General features: G+C 45.9%; 1 protein-coding gene across 3 annotated transcripts in view; it reads left to right on the top strand.

Moving 5' to 3' along the window:
- Window positions 1-22,339, top strand: part of Tsc1 (tuberous sclerosis 1 protein hamartin) — a 118,280-nt gene that overhangs the window by 36,607 nt on the left and 59,334 nt on the right. For 2 of the 3 annotated variants that reach the window (XM_037413361.2, XM_075880055.1), the window contains exons 12-14: window positions 7,064-7,401; window positions 14,679-14,997; window positions 17,755-17,927. In XM_037413361.2, the coding sequence (XP_037269258.2) occupies window positions 7,064-7,401; window positions 14,679-14,997; window positions 17,755-17,927 (830 nt within the window). The remainder of the gene's footprint in view (window positions 1-7,063; window positions 7,402-14,678; window positions 14,998-17,754; window positions 17,928-22,339) is intronic. The other variant, XM_037413362.2, reaches the window with a different exon arrangement.

Raw genomic sequence — 22,339 nt, forward strand, 5'->3', positions numbered from 1 at the left:
TACGTCCCTTCGTCAGTGTGCATCATGGCCTTGAGCACTTTCATTTTTGTTATTATTATTATTACAGTCGAATGTCATTTATACAAACACACTTAATTTGAACTTCTGGTTAATTGGAACTCACGATAAGGTCCCGTGAAAGCTATGTGTATTCCAATTGGCGAAAATGCCCTGTAATTTGAACGCGCAAGCACTTGCGACAGTTAATTCGAACATATTGTGCTCTGAAAATGCTCTCAGCATCCCGCCCAATGTCGCGGCAGCACCTCCGACATTTTAACTCTGTGCGCGAAGGAAAGAAAACGAAAAGAAAAGGTTGCGGGGGAATGTTTGCTCTTTCCCGAATGTCGATCTGTGACGCAGCTTAGCCATGCTTCTCCCTTTTCCGTCCCTGCCATGTAAAGAACTATCTCCTTACAAAGCCGTGCGCGAAGAGAGAGAGGGAAAAATGAAAGCTGTCGCGGAGTGTCGGCTCTCTCTCACGCGCCGGTGCCACGCTTCCCCCTTACCCGTCCCTGCCACGTAACCCTTCTTCTTTCAACGACGCGCGAGAAGAGAGCAAAAAAAAAGAAAAAAAAAAGCAGCAGCTGCCGTAGAGTGTTGGTTCTCTCTAAAATGCCGATCTGCTTCTCTCCATGTAAAGACGCTCCTCCTTTGTCGTCACATGCTGGCCACACTGCGCCTTTGGCGCAGAGGATAGTAGCGGAGATGCAGTCGTTGTCGTCGTCTTTAGAGAGTGTCGGCGCTGGACATTGTCGCACGCGACTTCTCTTGCCACAAGAATGCTGAAGCCAAAGTAGAAATGCTTTGCAAGCTGCGTGCGAAATTGGTTGACTCGCTGCAAGGCAAACGTGTGCAGATGTGCATCACGGATTACTTCAAATAATGATGGATGTCCCGTGATTTTTGAATAAATGTAAGTCTTCTGAAACTTCTCCTGTGTTAGCTCAATGCACTTGTGCCACTGCATGGGGAGCCCTCCGTTTATTTATCTTCATTAATTCAAACTTCTTTTAATTAGAACAAATTTTTGGGCCCATTCGGGATCTAGTTATCGAGATTTGACTATTATTATTATTCTATGAATGCGTGGTTGACTTTCAGTGTGACTGTAAGTAAGCACACGGGCACGTCTCGGCATCCCGTGGCAGCCTCAGTAACTGTGTAGCTTAGGATGGTCAAATCAGCCAATAGCCATGGACGCGGGTTTATGGCATCGTTTGTCAGGAGGAGAGGGAACGATTTCCGGCCGGCTTCGAAGATTGGTAGTCCAGGCCGCATGCTGCGCCCTAACGTTTGGCTCGCATGTTCCCCGCAGCTTCGACTACCGATCGGCAGTGTTTTCTGACCATGCTTAGAAGTATCGTGGGGCACCTTTGATTTGCTTGTACCATAATCTACACCATACATTTGGCTGTGGGGTGCATATTGGCTGAAGTGACACAGCAGAGTGGGGGAAGTGGAGGACAGCTTCCCACACTCTGAAATCCAGTAAGTGTTGTGTTAAAGGGGCCCTGAAATACTTTTGAGTAACTATGGAATTAATTCACTGGAAAAGCATATTGCCTCACAAATTCAACACCGCAAAAATTTTAAGAATTCGTTCTGTACGAGTGGAGTTACAAAAATTTGTCACACGCTGAATTCGAATTTGCTCTTCTCTCGTCCCGACGAAAGCGCTGGAAGTTAAGCAGGGAGGAATGGGAGGGGCAAACAAAAAGCGTCACGTGCCCCTCGTGACCTTGAGCACTTTTTTAGGGGCGGAGCTTCTTAAGGCGGCTGTGCGTCCCCTGTATGTAGCCATCTCTCGTTTGATTCTTGCAGTGGTCACTCAATGGCGGTACTTGTAGCTGATGATGAAAAATACAAGATGTTATAAACTAGACGGCGGTGCTTGTAGTTGATGATGAAAGATGCGAGATGTTATAAAATAGGAATGATGTCACATATGGCACACGTCATTGGTAGAAGGCAATCGTTCGATTTGGTGCGGCGGCGTACGCTAGGGGGAGCGTTGTAATAAAATCGAGTCGGTAAAATGTACGGAGGATTCATGGTTTACCAGGTTTACCTGCAGAGCTTCGCCCACTCATCGTCATTCACTTTGTGGATACGGCGTTACTTTTTTTTCTTCGAATACGCGGCTTTCTCAGTGCAATCGCGTGCGCACGCATCGACAAGTGACGGCCTCTCGCAACAATCTCTGTAACAACCGAGTGCGTCAAGTTCAAATCAGCCAATGGCTGATAGCTGGGCAATCTACGTGTGATTTTTGAGCGCTTCCGTCATTTGTCGAGTGAAGAGAAAGCAATTTTTAGCTTACTTTGATAATTTATTGTGAATTCCAGGCCGCGTTCTGCGCTATAACATTTAGCTCGCATGTTCTCGGGAGCATCTACTCCCGATCAACAGCATTTTCTTATCATGCTCATAAAGTGTTGCAGGGCCCCATAAAAGGAATTGAATCATTGTTGGCAGTTGCCATTAAGGTAAAGCTGCAAAATGTGCTACGAGGACTACAAAGCTGAGTGAAAAAGATGTTTCGCATCAGTGCCTAGAAAAAATGCTTCGCTGTATGGCATGAGTAGTCAAGAGGTTCTTGCTTTGTGGATTTTTTAAATTTTTTACATCCAAGGAGTGGCAGTGTGCTGAGGTGAATAAACTTTATTTTCATATCCGGCATGTTTGTGGTCCGGGCTAGACCGCACAAGGAGGTACCGGTAGACTTTGTCTCTGTACAGCCTCCCTGGCCTGCTGGATAGCCCATTTTTAGTCTTGAACCTCCGAGCTGAGCAGCACAAGCCGCCACTGCTCCCGGAGGACCTCAGGAAAACTTGTTGATAAGTTGGGGCATTCCCATAATATATGTTTGTAAGACGCCTTTTCTGTTACACATAGCTTACATTTATTGTCCTGGTACAAGTGTGGCTAGCTCCTGTGGTGGTGCACAGGGTTCGGGTAGCAGTTCGTCTGTAGCTGTCCGTATTCCAATGCTTCTTGCCTGTTTATACTCGGATGAAATGCGGGAAAGACGGGCCTTGCTTCTCTGTAGTGTTGCATGTATTCCATGTATCTTGTAAATCGGTCTTTGTGTGGTACGTCGGCGGCGCCAGGGATGATCACCAAGCGGTGTCGTTTTGCGCGGTGGGTTAATTCTCGCAACAACTCACGAGCCAGCTCGTTAGGATTGGGTGTATCAGTCTCTGTGTGCACCGGGAAGCATACGAGGTATTTGGGTTCATCTACTTTGTGTAGTTCTTGGTTATTAACAAGGATTCTGAGGGCTTGCTGAGAAATCCGTCCTTGCGTAAAATTTCTTATTGCTACTTGCGAATCGCTCAGTATGAATGAGTGTTTGTTGGAGGTGATTGCCATGGCTATGGATACCTCCTCAGCCTCCTCTTTATTGTTTGTTATGACAGAGCACGTATTAATACAAATGCTGGACGTGTCAATCACGACAGCAGTGTGACCTTTTTGTTCAGGGTATGGGCTAGCATCTACAAAAAGAGGTTTACTGTTCGTGCCGTGTGCTTTGAGCAGTGCTTTTGCTCGGTGTTTTCTGTGGTCCGTGTTGATAATGGGGTTCATGTTTTTCGGTATCGGGTTAGAGACGATCTTAGCTCCGATTGTATTAGGGATGTCATGTTTGACACCTTGTTGTGCATGGTACATGATTCCTAATCTACTCATTATATTTCTTCCCGTTTTAGTTTTAGTGAGCCTTTCAAGCTGGTATATCCACTGAGCTTTTATAATCTCTTCAAGCATATTGTGTAGTCCTAGCTGAAGAAAAAGGTCTGTGCTAGCAAACTTAGGTATTCCTATCGCTTTTTTTGTAGACCTTTTGGATGAGTGTATAGCATTTATTTTTTTTTAGTGGCTGATCTATGGTTAGTTATCTTTTGAACGCATGTCCTGAAATTTTGTACTGTTTGTCAAGCTGTGTTCTCTTATTTTTGTTTTTTTACGGCTGCTCACAAAAAATGGCACTTTTTAAAATTTTTGTATGCTAGATTATAAAATTTTACACTGCAGCTGCCATCTTTAGAAACAGAATTTCTCACTCTAAGAACTGTTTGTTGTGATGCTTGCCCAAGTAACTATATTCGATTTCTTATTAACATCTAACTATATGTACTTGTCATGGAAAAAAAGTGTTTTCTGATACCTTTAAAGTACAACCATTTTCTCACGATAATGAAAGAGCTAACAAAGGTGTAGTTGATGATGTGCACAAATATTGGGTCTTTTCAAATATTTCATGGAATAATACGACATGAAAGGCAAACACTACACATTTTGCAATGTACAAGCTGGCTGGGAAGGTGGTTTCATTGCAAAAAGAAATGTGCTGCCAAGAAGTGATCTTCTCAGGTGGAATGTGCACTGCCATGAAGGCACGCCTCAGTGGGGTAAATTGCTTGCTACTCGCACTTCTCTTTCATTCTTGTAAAGTATTAGAGTGAAAGACACACGCAAAGTGTGTTGTATTTTAATATGTGCAATTTTTTATTTTGTTCAATTCATACCAACTACAACTTACCGTAAAAGAAAATGTGGGGAAAAATATGGGGGGCTGGGGGATGAAAGGTAACCTTGTGTGAAATGACTGTGCAATTTAACTTCTCATAGCCTGCGTTGTTCTCCATATTTTTGCTGTATCTACACACAACTGCGTTGAATATAGTAGCTCTGAAGAGAGCACCATTCGGCCAATTTCAGGGATGATACAGGGTTACAGCTGTGCGAATTGTGCCAAAGTGTTACATTCTTTTGCATCCTTTTTCAGCTTACTTACATCTGTGGGGCTGTGACAGATTCTCTTCTTACGAACTATTGCTTTTATGGTGCAAACTCGATGAAGCAGCACTGATGAGGCCTAGCAGACGAGGTAGATGTCATCATGGACTGTAATTGTTGAAGGATGTTTGCCACTCTTCAGTAATTGAGTTCAAGATCATGCATGGCTTGAACTGTAAGCTAGCCTACCAAGTTTGTCAATGTTCTTACAGGGCAGGTTGGGTTTTGTTTGCATGTAGACTGAAGGCATAGTGCGTAATTTGACTGTGTTGTGCAAGTCATGCAAGATTTCCTGAAAATTTTCAACTTCGTTCGGAATCCTGGCCATTCATTCAGTACTACTATTCCTCGACTCGTTTCATCATCCAGGTTCATTTTATAGCTATAAAAGCACAATTTAAATTCTCCAGGTTGCATTCTCCTCAACTCTACAGCTCACATCATCTTCAGTCGGCCAATCAAAAGTCTGTGTTGTCGGCACAACACGGCGACACAGTGAGGCCTGCTGAGCCATTGTTGATCGAGGTGCGAAACATCATACCGTTTCAACTATGATGTCGTAAAAATGTCACATGCACAAACCGTGCCAACCATTTGAAGCTAATGCATGCAAAAACGATTTGATTGCTCTGCAAATTAGCAAAACAAGCCTTCACTGCGTGCACGCACATGTATCGCACTGAACCGGAAAAGCCCAGACAAGCACCCCATTTCAACGGAAACTGCTAGAACCTGGTGCAGGCACTGTCCAGACACCTTCCATTTTCTTCCTTCGCCAGGGTTATACCAGGGTTAGAACGCATTTGGCTTTTGGACTTGGAGCATCGCTGGGAGCTAAAAAATTTCTGTAATATTTTATTACTTCCTAGCTTTTATATAAAAGTATTATTTTAGAGCAAGCAAATGGTAATGATATGTTAAAGAGTTTCAAGTCTTTTTAAATGACGTTGCCTTGCTAGTGCCTACGGTGTCCGGCAGTGATGGATTTTAGTTTTAAGATTATAATATTTCTAGGATCTTTAACGTGTTATTAAATGTAGGTTTTATTTTCCACAATGTATTTAAAAATCGGCATGCCCAATGATTGTTGAAACATTAATAATTACAATAGGGCAGCTTTATTTTCTTTTCACGACCCCCTTAATTTGGCACTTTCCTTTCATCGCCATGTTGCATGATAGGTGAATGCACAACAGTCTTGTCAGTTCGAGACTCCCCCCCCCCCCTACTTAGCATCAGCTTTTATTGTCTTTGGCAACATATTGTACTATTGTCAAAGTTTTATGCTGACCTCACTATTAAAACTGTTCATTTCGATATATATTCCAGACTGATTATAATCACTTTGCCTTGAACTGAAGTATTAGCATTTATATGAGCCTAGCTTTGTTTTATCAAGGCTTTCTTTTACCCTGCAGCTTAGGTATAAAATTACTTGTTTGTAGTTTGTACGTATTTTTGTTGTCAGTATAGGCTTAGTTTTTATTGCATGCTTGGGTAGTCTGTATATATATATATATATATATATATATATATATATATATATATATATATATATATATATATATATATATATATATATATATATATATATATATATATATATTTTTTAAGTATTGGCTATATCTTTATTCTGATAATTAACACTTCTATTTCAGGTAGTCAAAGTATATGACATGTACGGCCATGTGTACATGTTTGAGTTCTAAAATTAACCATGGGAGTTCTACTATGGAGCTTCTATTCCAATTTTGGTAGTGCACCATAGGTTCTGGCAGAAGTTACTAGAAAAGCTTGTTGTCTCATTCGGTGAATGTCCTTGTGTGGGCTATGAATTTAAACACTGGATGAAGTAGACTGTCATAATCATGGGTGTCTTTAGTAAAGGTTCATTTACACCTGTGACTACACTGGTCACACGTACAATTAGTCTTGACTAGTGCAGATGTCTGCTTTGGCTTAGTCGCTCGCTTTTAAACCTATCAGATGTGCAGGAACAGGGCATTAGCATTTTTTTTATGAAGCAATGGCAATGTAAGCAAGCGTGAATTCTCTGTGATGACACAGGTGTGAACATTGGTCGCGTAGATCACCATAGTTTGCTGTAGATCACTTTTTAATCACCAGTAACATATGTGACATGGCCGGTGCTAGTAACTGGTGAGAATGAGCCTTAACAGTGCCATTCTCCTCTGGAATTGGCGAACATAAGTGCATTTACAGAATTTTGAAAGTGCTTGATTGCTGGAACCACTTTCAGCGCAAGTTCCAGCCATGGCAGAGAAGTCTATTCCTGCGCCGGGGGCCAGTGGTGGTGGTGCCGTCGCCGCCGTGGGTTGTGAGACACCTTTCTTTTCAACTACCAACAACCTGACTACAGAGCCTCAGAATTCAGTGTCAGAGCTTCCGGAATACCAAGAGCAGCAACAGATGGCACACAGCATGGATCGGCTGAGGTACTTCACCCAGTGTCCGGTGCAGTGCTGCAGTGGCAGCAGCAGGGGCAGGTCTCGTTCCACTCTGGAGCGGAGCCACTCGTGCCCCAGGCTTCAGGGGCCATTTGTGCAACCTCGGAGGCCAGCTGACAGGTCCAACCAGGTATAGCAGTCGTGAGAAACCACTGTGGGGCGTGCCGTCGCTATGCTTGCCATTGCTGCTAAACACTAATAAGTTAATATAAGATGTTAATTGGAACGTTTCTATGGCCCGATTGGTGCAAACTGCAGGGGAAGACTCGACAAAGGGGAGAAAAGGAAACAAATAGACATACACTCGCAAGTTACGCAAGTTACGAACAAGTTACTATCAAGGAAGAAACGTATTTGTGGTATACAGCAAAAGTGCGTCATTATTACAGGTGTGCAACAGCTGCGCCACTTGCGCCAATTTAATACAATTCCCCATTGCTGCACCGAAACCATGAAATTTGCCGGAATCGCGCCACGCTGCACCGAAATGCGAAACCAGCCTCAAAATTTTTTTATTTGCATTAACTTTGGAAACAAATGAAGGCCACGTTGACCACCTGTAGTTCGCGTCCTCACAGGGTTCCAGGCACGCAAACCCTTACTCTAAACCATGGCAGGACGCTTACGAAATGCGATCGACCAGATGAAGTAATGACGCTGAGGGCCCATCGGTCTGCTGACCACAACGGATACGACGCAGCTTCAAGACAAAAATGGGCTGTCGTTGCCAGCAACACTTAATGGGAAATATGAATTTCCTAGTCAGCAAACGCTGTTATGGCATGTTAGGAACTAAAGCTGGAAGTGTATGCCACTGTTACTGCGTGCAAACAAACTCTACATGTGATAAACGCGAACAAACTCGACAAACTTGCCATAGCAATGACACATATGATAGCATGCCTGCCAAGTCTCCCGGATTTTGACCCATTCTTTCCGGTTGTACGGTTGTCATGAATATATCCCGGAAATCGAAGTTTCTGTGCGTGATCTGGGCCACATTGACAAAAAAGCAGTTCAATCCGCTCCAGGCTTTTCGAACCTACCCCATTTTATTATAAATGAGTTTAAGAGGTGTTCATCTAAGCGTACAGTATAATCTCAGTTATGTGAAACCGCAGCAGATACGAATTCTTGAAATTCCCCAGCCAAATTTTACTATGTTCTATGGGCCTCAATTCGAATGTTCCGAACACATTTCCTAATTGCGGCGAGTGATACGAACTTTAGTACGGAATCTGTAGAACGAAGGCCGAGAGCAGCATACTCAAAGCTTCGGAAGTACGCGTGCGACCAGCGCATGCACTGTCTTCTACAGTGCATGTGATTGTCACGATCATATATGGCGATGACATAACTGACAGAACCCCGAAAGTGTGCGCTCAACCAGTCAAAGCAACGCTGTTTTCTGCAAACTCTGTGGACAAAACTGCGGCAGATGCTATTGTAGATGGCATAAAACGACTTCGTTTTGAAGGCGCGTGCGCAGCCAAGCGCATTGGGATTGTAAAATAAACTGTCGTTTGCGACAACCGCCGCGCACACAACCGCTGTCGCGACAACGCGAGAGCAATCTACAAGCTCCGAGGGCACGCAGCGGTAGGTTAAAAGCAGCAAATACGTAAAAAATTTTGAAAGTTCCAGTTTCGCCGCAAGTGCGAATCAATCAATGCAACAGCAACAACTTGGAATGTAACGCTGAAAACAGCAAGCAGATCGAAACTTGCAGTGCACTGCTCACACACAAATGACGCACAAAAACGATACTCGCAGGACGAGAGCGAACTAACAACGTTTACCGCTCGACACGTAACGCGCTGTTTAAACAAAAACGATGCACGATACGTAATCACAGGTACCGATGAGTACAAATGAACAAGTGTCCCAGTTGTTATACCTCGCTGTGTATGAAAAGCGCGCTGTTTTCGCAAAAGGGGCCTGTGACGAGTCCCAAGTGACCTTTGCGGGCCTGGCAACTAACACTTTCCTTTCAGTGAAAGCCGAAGGCACACGATTCCCCCACTAAAGGATAAGTGCGCGCGCACAGGCATTTACCCCCCCCCCCCCCCCCCCCCATCTATGGGGCAAAGTACACGTGAGAGGTAAGCAGGCGTCGGCGCATCGCGATGAGCTCAGCACCGAGCGTGGGCGGCTTTTTTATCTATGAGTGTTCATATATATAGATATGTATACATATACGGTGAAGGATGGTGGCGGTGGGGACGGCAAAAAAACTGCCTGGACTGTCCATACATATGCTATCGCAATAAAAAGGGGCCAGACGCGTTTTGGCGTTCCTGTGAAAAGAATCTAGTAGTGAGCAAAGCTTTGACCCGCGCTTTTGCGGCAGCCATGTGCGCCATCCTGTCCATTCACGTGCGTCCAAGGAAGACATGCGAGTTGTTTTGACCGAAATAGATTTTGCTATAAGACTGCACTATAAGACTGCAACGCTGATGTTGGCGCTTGTGATTGAGGCTCCCCTCCCACCCCATTCTGTTTTTCGCGTTTTGCGATGTTTTTTGTTTGTTTGTTTATTCTTGGTTTTTTTGTGACCCCCCCCCCCCCCCCCCGTTGCAGAAATCTCCCGGATGCAGAATCCTTGAACTTGGCAGGTATGCGATAGATATGCGGTGTCGCCGAGCCAACGGGGGCGTGCTGGTCTTACTTTATCTAGTCAAACTCTGCTTGCAAGCGAGCTGAGAAATTGTGCTTCATTGTGAAGGGGGGAGGGAGGGTGGTGTAGTGGTTTGAAAACTTTTTGCCATTGTTTCAACTCGTGCCTAATGCCGCTTAAGTCATCTTTGTCTCATTACACCAGTGGTCTGCGGAAAAGCATTTTAAGATTTGGAACAAGCTGCTAGCATTAGTCACGGACACCGCACGGTAGCTCAGTTTGTTCAATTGCTTATGCGTGCATACTCTGCATGATGATTGTGAGTACTAGTATGATCACTGACGTCTAAAAGAGTTACTGGCGATCATTTCAAGCTCTGTATAACATCTATGCGGCCCTAAAAATCAAACAAAACTGTGTGCCTTTTTTTTTTTTTTTGTTCGCCACCCTTAAGGTTGCCTGCCTGCTTTTCAGATGCACATGGAATCTTCAGAGTCTGCTAAAGGATTTGACCGGCATGACAAACACTAATGTGAACTTTATCATTGTTTGACTAGTGGGGTTGTTCAAAATACTACCTTTATTGAAATAGCAGGCCTCGTATTCACTGTGTGTGATTTAGGGGATCTTAAATGATTTTTATGTATTTTACTTTCTAAATGTAAGCCTTCTTTTTTATACTGCTCCAAATTTGGTCTTATGTGATAGGAAAAAATTGGTTTTTCTGTAACCTGCTCCAAATTCGAATTTTGGTGCTCCAAAAGACACATTTTGCTGCTCTGAAAATTGCTCCAAAGACTATTCTGGCTGTTGCACCCCTGTTATTATTATGAATACAGAGATACCAGTGTGTACCGTATTTACTCGCATAATCCTCGCACTCGCATAATTCTCGCACCCCCCACATCGCCCAACAAAAACACTATTTCTTTTTTTCCTCGAGTAATTATCGCACCCCTGAAAACTGCTGCAATAATGTCGTCTGCTTTTTCCAGCCACTGATGATGATAGCGCACGCCATCTGGCGCCATCTCTTAAGCATCAAGTGCACTATTGCACGGAGATTCAATCCAATTCAAGCCAAGCCGAAGTGGCCAGTGCGCGTTGCGGCGTGATTTGTATGTTGCGTCGGTAACCTTGTCAAGTTATGAGGTGACACTGAAGCTGTACGGCTGCTTTTAAGTTGCAAGTGATAGATAATGCACTAAAGAACGGCAACAGAGCCGCCGGTAGGCCCTTGGGATTGATGGTAAACTTTATTTCTTAAGAAGGAAACTGCGGACAATTCTGTTAAATCGCCATCAGCCCAATACTGACGTCCCATGCTTACGTTTTGAGGGCTCCTGTTGAGCGACGAACGCTACCGCTACGCCCGCAACGTCCGCAAGCTTTGCGTATAGTATTCTAATTCTCGACTATTTGCTTCCACTTTTTGTGTCTCAAATAAATCTTGTCTTGTGTTGAACCTCTGCTTTTATTGTTTAAGTTTTAATTAGTACTTCTTAAAGCTTGCTGTTAGTTGCTGGTGTGAGAATCCCGATTTGCGGCCACTTCGTTTTTTTTTTTTTTTTCGCTTGGTACGTTCTTGTGAAAAGTTCTCCCAACGTAATTCTCGCACCCCCCAACTTTTCATAGGTTTTCCGGCAAAAAAAGTGCGAGGATTATTCGAGTAAATACGGTATACCTCATGTCCAGTCTTGTTACACATTTTGAACTAAAGCTGGTTTAATCGACTTGGGACGTTAAACCCCACATACCGTATTTACTCGATTCTACCGCGCCCTCGATTGTAACACGCACTCGGTTTTCACAACGAAAAAAAAAAAGTAAGACAGCGATTGCAATGCGCACCCATTTTTCTCATTGGGCTGCACGATGACACTACTCAGGAAAACGACTCCTTCCGGGAGAGTCTTCCGTTTAAATATGAAGTACGGGGGGAAGCTTGTGCCTATCTGACGTGCAACGGAGCATTGCCGTCACTCTTGTTTTACCGTGGCCCGATGTCAGCATGCGAACTTGCTTCGCCCCCTTCTCGATGGTTGTGGTGCCAGGCATGTCGAAGTAAAGAGGCGTCTGATCGGCATTCCCGATTTGCCCAAGCAGGTAGCCGTTGTTATGCCGCAAGTTTAGGACGAACCTCTGAAAACTGTGAAGCTTTTCTTCGTACTCCTTCGGCAAGTTTTGGCGCATGCCCGTTCGCTTTCGGAGGGAAAAGCCTTTCCTCTTCATAAAGTTAGTTAGCCAGCACCTGCTCGCTTTGAAGTGGCTCCGCGTTAGCCTTTTTTCTAAAGCTAACTGCATAGCCCGCACTTAGAGCAGTTCTGTCGTCACGGGCCGCTGTGCTGCTCGCTGCTTAAGCACATACTCGGTGAGCAGCTCTTCAATTTGCAGAAACCGACCCTGCTGTGGTCCACTGAAGCTTTTGAATGAATCTTTGACAATCTTCTGCTTTTGTTTCCGCCAGTCCCACACGCACGTTTCGGGAACTCCTAACGACCGCGATGCGGCCCAATTTCTGTCTGTTTCGGCACATGCGATGACTTTTCTTTTAAAAGCGGCATCGTGGTGCGCTCGTCGAGTTTCTGGAGTCGGCCCTTCCATGCGGTCGATGCTAATGAACTACAAGATGACGAACTCCTCAGCACACGTACGAAGTGCCGTACATGGGAAACACATTGGCAGAAATGGCTGACGCGCCATGCCGAAGCACGTAGGGGGCGGCCATTTTGGAAGTGTCGATGGCAATAGAATGACCGTATTCATTCAATGACCGCATGCGATTCATGAACTCGCTTAACCGGAAAAAAGGTGCGCGTTAGATTCAAGTAATTACGGTATTCGTTTTATTGGTTTAATCGGGTAAAGTTTTTCTCCTAGGCACAATTATTTTCTTTTACATCTCAACCGCAGTACTTATACAATTAAATGATCTCACTACTGCCGAAGCACTTACAGAGGTCTGAGCCATTTTTATCTGCCAAAGCTCTCAGAGCACACAATATCGAGCCCCTGGTTCCTTATATATTTTAATGCAACACTTGCCTATGTAGAATAATGATTATAACGTAGTCCTGTGCACACACTCCCAACTCTCTCATGACATGAGAGTGTTGGCGTATGCGGGAATTTTAACCTTTGTCTTTTAAAGAGACGCCAAAGTCAAATAATTTACGTGAGAGTGAAAGCTCAATGTATGACAATGTTTTAAACGACAGTATTATCAACAGCACTGTCGTACTTACTGAGAAATTAAGGTAAATGCATGAGAACACATGCCCCGCAGTAGGACATTCACAAAATGATCGCGATGATGTCAGAGTTATAGCCTACAATTAATCACTAGTCATTGAACTAGCTGCACTAAATAAAAAAAACCCTTCATGCACCAAGAGACGTTATAAAATGCTGCTTGTTCGTTTCTGCTCACTTCATGGAAAAATAACCACCTCACGTTACTATGGGGAACGGTGCAAGTGGTTCAAAAGTTCAATTTTCGAGTGGTTAAACTGGACAGGTCATGCCATTTAGCAGGGCCCAGGTGAATCGGGCATGTCTGCCATCTCAAAGCCGCCCCACCGCGGTGGTCTAGTGGCTAAGGTACTCGGCTGCTGACCCGCAGGTCGTGGGATCGAATCCCGGCTGCGGCGGCTGCATTTCTGATGGAGGCGGAAATGTTGTAGGCCCGTGTGCTCAGATTTGGGTGCACATTAAAGACCCCAGGTGGTCAAGATTTCTGGAGCCCTCCACTACAGCGTCTCTCATAATTATATGGTGGTTTTGCGACGTTAAACCCCACATATCAATCAATCAATCATCTCTGAGCCAATGGCGGGAAATTGTTCAAAGGCTGTTGTCGCTGCTGTGGCTCCCACTGCTTTCGTTGTGCTGCTACAGTGTTGGCGGCCGCGCAGCAAAGCCGGGCAACGTTGTGCACGGCAACAGTGACATGAGATGTTCTGCTTGAGGCAGGTAAATTGAAGTGCGCGAACGCGATGCGGAGCACTAAAACGTAATTTTATTTCAAAATAAGCACTTCCTTGGCACAAAAGTAACACTATGAGGTTTCTGGACCGCTATTTCAACAATGAGCGTTGACTTAATAGTTGCCTTTAGTGTGCTTTTAATTTTGCATATTTCGTAGCTCGCTGATAGCTTATCGATGGCGTAGGACTAACATTTCTGTAATTCCATAAGTGGTACTAAACCTTGCTTGAACCACTTTTCTGTGTAATCATCAAGTCATTAACGTATCTGAGTTTGTTGCCTCACAAACGGATGGCCGCAAAAGTTTCTCAAATTTCAAGAACAGGCATAGTTTCAGGGATTCGTCACGCACCTTCTCTAATCTCTCATCCAGACGAGCGCATGGCATAACTTTAAGAGCACATCATGAAATGCAGTCGCTCTTTCCTTTCCTATATGCACTAGTGGGGCACAGGAAGACTAGTGGGCCCCATGGCTAGATATGATCACAAGCCCGTTTTTGATTTATATCGGATATTTGCCAATAGCATGATCTGTTTGACTCCAAACAGCAGCCACTAGAAGTTCCGTAGAGAGTGATCACAGGCCTCCATATGAAAAGAAGACACCTGAGAAAATGGCAACTTGGCGCTCTGCTTCCAAGCTCTTCTTGCCGATTTGGCTGAGCTGTTCCTAGCAGTGTCTGCAGGATGTGTTTTCTCACTAAGCCCGAAGGGTGCTTTATTACCCCTTTAAGACCATCAATAATCTGAGTAACTGATTTTAAAAAAAATGGTATGAAGCTGTTTGTCCGTTTGTTGCAGGGTGACTCTGTGGATGCTTGCAACCCTCATCACGCACCTGTGACACCCATCAACAACCAGGCTTGTTCAGCGACAGTGGCAGCGGCAGTAACAGGGTACCACTCTCTAAAGGACGTTCCCCAATCTCCTCTCGAGGATACCTACCGCTCACTGCTCTCGTACTCACTGTCCAGGCCTTACCAGCAGGGCTCTGGAGATGCTTCCAACTTAGCGCTCGGTGACATGTCGCCAAGTGAGCTGCTCGAGAAGCACCTGCAGTTGGTCAGCACCTGCTACATGCAACAGGCACAGGTTGCCAAGAAGAAAACGCAACGCAGTGGTGAGAAACCCACAGTGTCACCCTCGCGGGTAGTCAGCCAGTTATGTTGCACGCAGCTGCAGTGCTGTACAGTCACCGTAAGGTATGAGCCGAACAGTGAAGGCACTTGTTCAGCAGCTTGTCATCGAAGAAAAAGCAGGCAATATAATACAGTTGTCTGTATTTGAGAAGGAAAATTTTTTACTGGGCCTTTCTCTAGGCTTGAGCATAGCAAATTAACAAAAGTGGTGTGTGGACCAGGTGGCAGCGATAGCATCTGTGAAGTATGAAAGAGCTCCTCAGCAGGGAAGCAGTTGAAATTTTAAATACAGTAATACTGTAATTTTGAAATCCTGGTTATTTGGAAATCCTGCTTAATTCGAAGTATTTTCACGATACTGCGTTGTGCAATGTAAGTTTGAGCGGATAATTTGAACTGGCAGTCAGCGCTAGTCTGGTTAATTCAGAAGCTTTGGGTGCAGTGGGCGAATTAACGCCGCAAATACACAGAAACGACGGCCCTTAAGAGTCACTTGGTGATGTATTTTAGCCATACTAATGAGTGGTAGCTGAAGCATTCATGGCTCGCTACTTCCAGCATGAAAAATAAAGTTATACAGTCGAGCCCGCTTATAACGAACCTGAGCGTGACGCGGCATTCGTTCGCCTTATTGCGAAGTTCGTAGTAAATTAAACACAGCTTTCAAAAAAGTTGCGAGTGAAAACACAAACTTTTTTGCCCCAGAAATTCCATGATGCACGTGTTTCGAAGAACAGAAGCGATAAGGGCGGTCTCGAGTTCATTTAAAACGGCAGGGTGCTCGTTCGCCGATGCCCGTGGCATAAGATGCATGAGGCACTAGCCCCAAAGTTTCGTCTTCTCGCAATCCGATTCCTCCGAATCGCTCTCGCCTCGTACTTCATTCACAATGCCCCGATTCGTGCACGGTTCCGCTGTGTCGAGATCATCATTGGCCGTAATTAAACCAGCGCAACAGATGTCCCACCCGCTCTCCCAGGTCGGAGTCGATGACGCGCTGCCACAAATCGCTGCCGCAGTGGTCCTGTTCGAAAGCTTAAGGCTTGGATCGGGCCCGATGTCCACGAAGTCACGCCTCGCGAAGTCGGCCTCGCGAAACCAGTTTCGGGCGCATGTAACCGTCACTACTACCCATGAAATATTCACCATCTCCACAGCTGAATACCGGGACGCCCGAAGCGGCAAGTTGTCTGCCAGGTGGTCAACAGCTTTGAGCAAGCGCTCCGCAACGCGGCACCTAACGCGCGGAGATTACGCTCAAGCTAAGCGGTCACACTTTCGACATTTTGTCGAGCGACAGGAAAAAGCGTGCTAGTCCTCCCGTCAGCCATCATGACCACAGACACACACCAAGAGCGAGCAAGACGCGCACACGCGGCACGTATGCCAGAACGCGTGGAACAGCTCTGGGCCCATTTCCAGTCAGAAATTGAAACTAATTTGAGCCAGCATGGCGGGCGTCGCTGAGCAATGGAGACGGGCGAAGCTGTTGTTATCAAGAGAGAAGAGCAGACTTGTGAGAGAAGGGCAAAGAATTGCGATAAAGAGAAAGAGGATGCGGGGGGAGGGCGACCTTGAAAACCAAAACACATGAGAAGGAGGCAGGTTGGGTAGCTTGCTTGAAAGGTCCGCGAAACTCGCATGTAGAAAAACTTGGAAAGAGTGCCTGAGCACAGAAGTCAAAGCATGGGCGCCTGGATCGATGCGCGTGGCGGTGTTCGAAGAATCGGCGGTCGTGATCAAAAAATTTTGTTGCGCTGGCGGGTTCGCGTGGCCTCACGAACTTCGATATGTTGGGATTCGTTCCGCGGCCAACAGCCGTTTTCGCGCTTCCGCGCGCGCGCGGAAAGCATGCTGAGCGGAGTGCGAAGTGAGGAAGAAGAAGTCCTAAACACGAAACAAATCGCAAATTATCAGAGTCAGTGGGGTAGCGTACGCGTGTGCACTAGACGCTGATTATCGGATACAGTCGGTGGCCGAGGATGTTGGCAGTTGGTCTGGTTACTCCAGGCCGGCGATGCCAACGAGAGTACCAGCGATAAAAAACAGGGTAGATGGCCGACCGGTCTTCGAAAGATCGGTGGCAGTGTGAAAACATGGGCCTCGTCTGGCGATGAGGGGTGCTCAGAGTAGCGGGGGGGGCGGGGGGGGGACAAAGAACAGAAGGGTGCTTAACCAAAAGCAGTTGGGGCATGGAGGAAGGAAACAGCTTTCCTTCCTCCATGAGTTGGGGAGAGCGGCAACAAGAGGGTCGCGGAGGCAAGGTCGGCGTTTAACAAGAAGAATGTAGGGGCACCTCGCTGATGCCTGATCGGTGGTCGAAATTGGTTTCCCGGGAAGTTGACAGACCGCTGACTCTGTTCGCTGTAACCGATCAGCGGCGCTCGGAGACGTTCGTTGTAAGTGCGATTTTGTGCCATTGAACCAATGTATATTTTCACGGTCACGCGAGTATTGTTCGCTTTAAGCGAAAGTTCGTTTTAAGTGGGACCGTTATATGTGGACTCAACTGTATATATATATAAAAAAACCTTTATACCTCATAGAGGGATTTATACCTCATAGAGGATTTATACCTCATAGAGGGATTCCAGCACATGGTGCCATGGTATGTCCTCGCCCCCAATTGTGATGAACAGGAAGGTAAATATATTTTACCCCAAACTGGAGCTCTGTGAAACCAGAATCTCTGTTTGGAAGAAAAGGCGCTGAATACTTTTTTGTTCTTTCCTTGATAGGAATCAGTGAAGATAAATCTGAAGAAGTGGAGTGTTTGAAAGGACAAGTTTGCCTGTTGTATACCGTGCTGCTCTATGAGCGGCACCGGAGAGATGTGCACATGGAGCGGAACCGTCGTCTCCTAGCCAAGGCCAAGAAGATTGTGGCTCTCGAAGAGCAAACTGCTGCTTATGTGAGCATGTATTTTATTGTTTTTGTTTTCTCATGATAGACATCTATGGATCTCCATAGATCTACTAGTTTAAATACAGCAGACACTCAGTCAACTCTTTTGACAATATCGCAGCTTATACAAAACAACTTCCTGTACTATGGTAGGTTTCGCACCTAAATTCTGCATTTCTGTTAAGGTCTTAGCAAATTGAACACCTGTTAAATGGAACATATTTTCCTGGCCCATTCAGGTTCTGTTTAAGAACAGACGGCTTTATTAGTGCACAGGTTGAAACGAGGCAATTTAAGAAAGCTAGCGCTTTGCTAAATACAGTAAAAGCTCGTTAATTCAAACTTGAAGGGACTATAAAATTTATTAAGTTAAGCGAAGTTTGAATTAGTGGGAGAGCGCTAGAGTGAATGAAAATCCCATCACACTGCGCGGGCAGAACTCGAGGAAGCCACCTCTGGACCCATTATTGCAAATTAGGGACAACTACACGTTTGTGGCATGTTCTCTTTCTTGTAAATTAAGTTCATGGCACTCTAATAGCAAACAGAAATTGATTTATCAGTTAGTCATATGCCAGGAACAAGCTCCGAGATGTATTGAAGCCCATTTTATTCTTTGGCAGAAACAGACATGGAGACTTGCCAGTCGCACTGTGAAATGGTTGTCGACTGAAGCACCGGTTGTAAGGCTAAGCCCTAATACTCTCGTAGTGTGCAGCTGGCAAAAGGGGGTGCCCCCTGCATGTATCGAAGCACTCGTTGCACATTTTGATTACAAAACTGACATAGTGCAGTGGCAAATCACCGTGCATAAAAACTGTACCAGGTCATACGCCACAAATAAAGTGCGGAGGGCTCGTTAATGTACTAATTTGAACTGGTTTGAACACCCAATGTCACCTTCCAAGAGTTACAAAGGACACTTATGAGCAATAATTATCAGCGCTACGCACGCTCTATCTCCGCTGGTTCTCAAAATTCACCAGTCTCACAACACGCACTAGATTATTTATGAGTCTTAAGTGCTGCTACCCACATGGGCCTCTTGTTGCCTGCAGACAGTCGCTGTTTGGGTGCGATGTGCGATAGCTTCAGGAAATGCAGAATTCAATGCAAATTTTCTTTTCTAGTTCAATAAATGAGGTGCTAAAGGGGGTAAAACAGGAGCAGGTTGCATTTGTTCTGGCCATTTGCAAAACCCTAAAATGCAGTTCATTCCTTGGATTCCGTGGAACCCAGTTTGAGAACCCATCACATAAGGCAATTGCCACATAGCTTCACTGTTTGCAGTGAAGTGCACAGGTAATGACAAAATTGTGGTTTAAAAAGGTAAAACTGGGAAGATGTTGCATGAATGTTGATATTAGCACAGCTAGAGCAAATCTATGGCGTAGGGATATTCCTGGCACTTCGGCACCAGTATGTGCCTGATTATGAAATATATGAAGAGGATAATTTTCGTTTCTGGCCAAGATTTATACAAGTAGTTGGACACCACTTGATTTGATGATGGGAGGACCGAACCTTCCTCTGCAAAGCCATGCACAGAAGGTTCAGTGTAGACATGGCAGTTGGTCATATTGAACTTTTTTTCAGAAATTCTTGCCAGAATAACATATTTACTCGCGTAATGAACAGACTTTGTTTGTCGAAAAATCAGCGTAAAGTGATTTTTTATGGCGGGGCAAAATTTATGAAAACTTTTTCGAGATGAGAAAAAGATGCGGTAATGCAAAAAAAAAAAGTTGGGTCGCTTAGCCTTTCCCAATTGAAATACGCGTACTCTCTTCGGAAACGGCTTCTTTGTTGCACATCACTCATCTTCGGTAGTTGATGGCGATAGCTGTTGCAGGTTGTTCCTGCGCATGCCATAAATCTGTTTCATGTCTATTTTTTCTCGCAATAGTTTAACTGCAAGAGTGGTATCTGCTGTGATTTTGAGGGGCGCCCAGGAGTATGCGCTACGACGCATTTCGCCAACTTCACGGCAACCTCGCACAACGACCACGACGATGCGGTCGACATCGTAGCAAGTAACCAACATTTCAGCAAGCTACCACCAAAGCATCAAAATAAACCGCCGATGACATGATTACAGTTAAACCTCGTTATAACGAGACAGGCTATAACGAAATAATAGATACAACGAGCAAATCCTAATTCCCCTTGAAAGTCCCCATACTAACCAATGTATTCAAAACCTCGTTTTAACGAGGCGAAATTTGCCTGTTATGGGATATAACGAAAAAATTTTGTTAGGAAGTAAAATTTTGAACCGATGTCACGACAGTGTACAACGCGAATTTGAGACGGCGCGCAACGCGAGAACTGTATTTAGCAGTTCAAAACTCCCGCTACGCGCCCTCCAGCAACGCGCGCAAAGCAGACGGCACGCGCTGTTTCTGGAGGAGAGGTCGCTGCACGTGTGCCGCTTGGCTACCACCGACAGCAGAGCGCTCCGCAGCTCCGCGAAAGTCTCGCCCTTTTCTTTTCTTTTGTGTCTTTATATTCTCTCTCTTCCCTTTCTCATGGCGCTGAGGCGCGCTTCCTAATCTTAAATACCCCCTTCCCCTTGAGTAACCGGTTCCTAGAGGGCAGCGCAAAATAGCGCCCCTTCTGCCCTTTCTTTTCACAGTCACTTTCTCTGCAAGTGTTGTCGCTCGCCCACGTGAGCCGCATTGCTTTTGCGTGCGTGTTTCTTCTCTTTCTCGACCGCTTCCGCCTTATCTTTTATCGTGCTGCGCTCGTGATTCCAGCAACATGAATGCGCCAGGCGGGAAGCGAAAGCGCATAACGCTAGATCAGAAGGCGGTTATGATAAGAGCCGTCGAATCAGGGATCAAGAAAGGCAACGTGGAAAGACACTTAGGCGTATCGACGAGCACACTGTCAACCATCTTGAGCAAGCAGGAGTCCATCATCGACACTGTTGCACGTGGCGTGAAAGGAAGCGCTAAAAGGATGAGGGCATCTGCCTTTGAAGCAGTCGAAAGGGCCTTTATTAAATGGTTCTTGGACACGCGGGCCGTGAATCTGCCGGTGAGCGGCGCCTTGCTGCAAAGAAAAGCGAGAGACTTTGCCTGCATCATGGGCTATGACAACTTCGTAGCAAGTTCGGGTTGGCTCCAACGCTTCAAGGAGCGCCACGACATTGTCGGGAGAGTGGTCTGCGGCGAACCGCAATCTGTCGACGAAGCAGACGCTACCAAGTGGGCGAAAGAAAACATCGTGCGGCTGCTAGAAAAATACAGCGCAGAGGATATTTTTAACGTGGACGAAACCGCTCTCTTTTTCAAGATGTTGCCGCACAAGACGTTAGCCCTCAAAGGCGAGCCGTGCCATGGCGGCAAACAAAGTAAGCTGCGGATCACTGCGCTACTTTGTGCAAACATGACCGGTTCTGAGAAGCTGCCAATTTTCGCAATTGGCAAAAGTGCATCCCCTCGCTGCTTTAAGGGGAAGAGGCAGCTCCCAGTCAAGTACGTAGCCAATCGCAAAGCCTGGATGACCAGGGAGATTTTCTCAAAATGGCTTTGCGAATGGGACGAGAAGCTGGCAAAGGCGAACCGCAAGGTGTGCCTTGTTTTAGATAACTGCACCGCCCACCATACCGCTGCTGTTCCTTCCTGCCAACTGCACAGCAAAAATACAGCCGCTTGACCAAGGCGTGATTATGTCGCTAAAGGCAGGTTACCGCAAGCGTGTGATAGACAAGCCCCTGCTCAACATGAGGATGAAGCGAGACACCGATGCTTCAGGCGGCGTGGATGAGTGTGACGGCGACCACGATCGCAAACTGCTTTTGACACGCCTCATTCGCCGCCGCACCAGACACCAGCGATGAGCCATCAGATGAGCCCACTGTGCCGGACGGTTTTGCCACATCAGACGAAGTCTCTGCATCATGGACGGCACTTCGTGACGCCAGTGTCGTGCCTGACAGCGAGTCGTTTTGCGACTATGCGAGTGCGGACTCGGAAGTGGTGGCAATGGAGCAGCTCCTGGATGACGATATTGTGCGCGCTGTCAGTGATCGTAACGGAACCAGTGACGATGACTCTGTCGACGAACAGGAGACAAACGTGCCGACGGCGTCGGAGGCATTAGCCGCAATGGACGTACTGCGCCGCTACTTCGGCGCTCACGAGGGCGGCGAAGATGGCTTGAACATTGCAGCCGCAGCTGAGCGAGCCAGCGTTCGCATCAGGAAGATGCATCAACGTCCAATTATGGACTTCTTTGCAGCTAAGTCTGCCTGAAATGCAAACTGTGTATTTTGAAGTGCATTAAAACAGGTGCATGACTTTTTCCTTTTTATTTGGGAATGCAGTTATTTTGTTACATATCACCGTGCGGCGGGATGCTACTTCGCCCGCTATTTTTTGGGGGTAAGTACAGTGCATAATATTTGCGGTAAAT

Source organism: Rhipicephalus microplus, chromosome X (genome assembly GCF_043290135.1).
Source record: "Rhipicephalus microplus isolate Deutch F79 chromosome X, USDA_Rmic, whole genome shotgun sequence".
NCBI classification, from domain to species: Eukaryota; Metazoa; Arthropoda; class Arachnida; order Ixodida; family Ixodidae; genus Rhipicephalus; species Rhipicephalus microplus.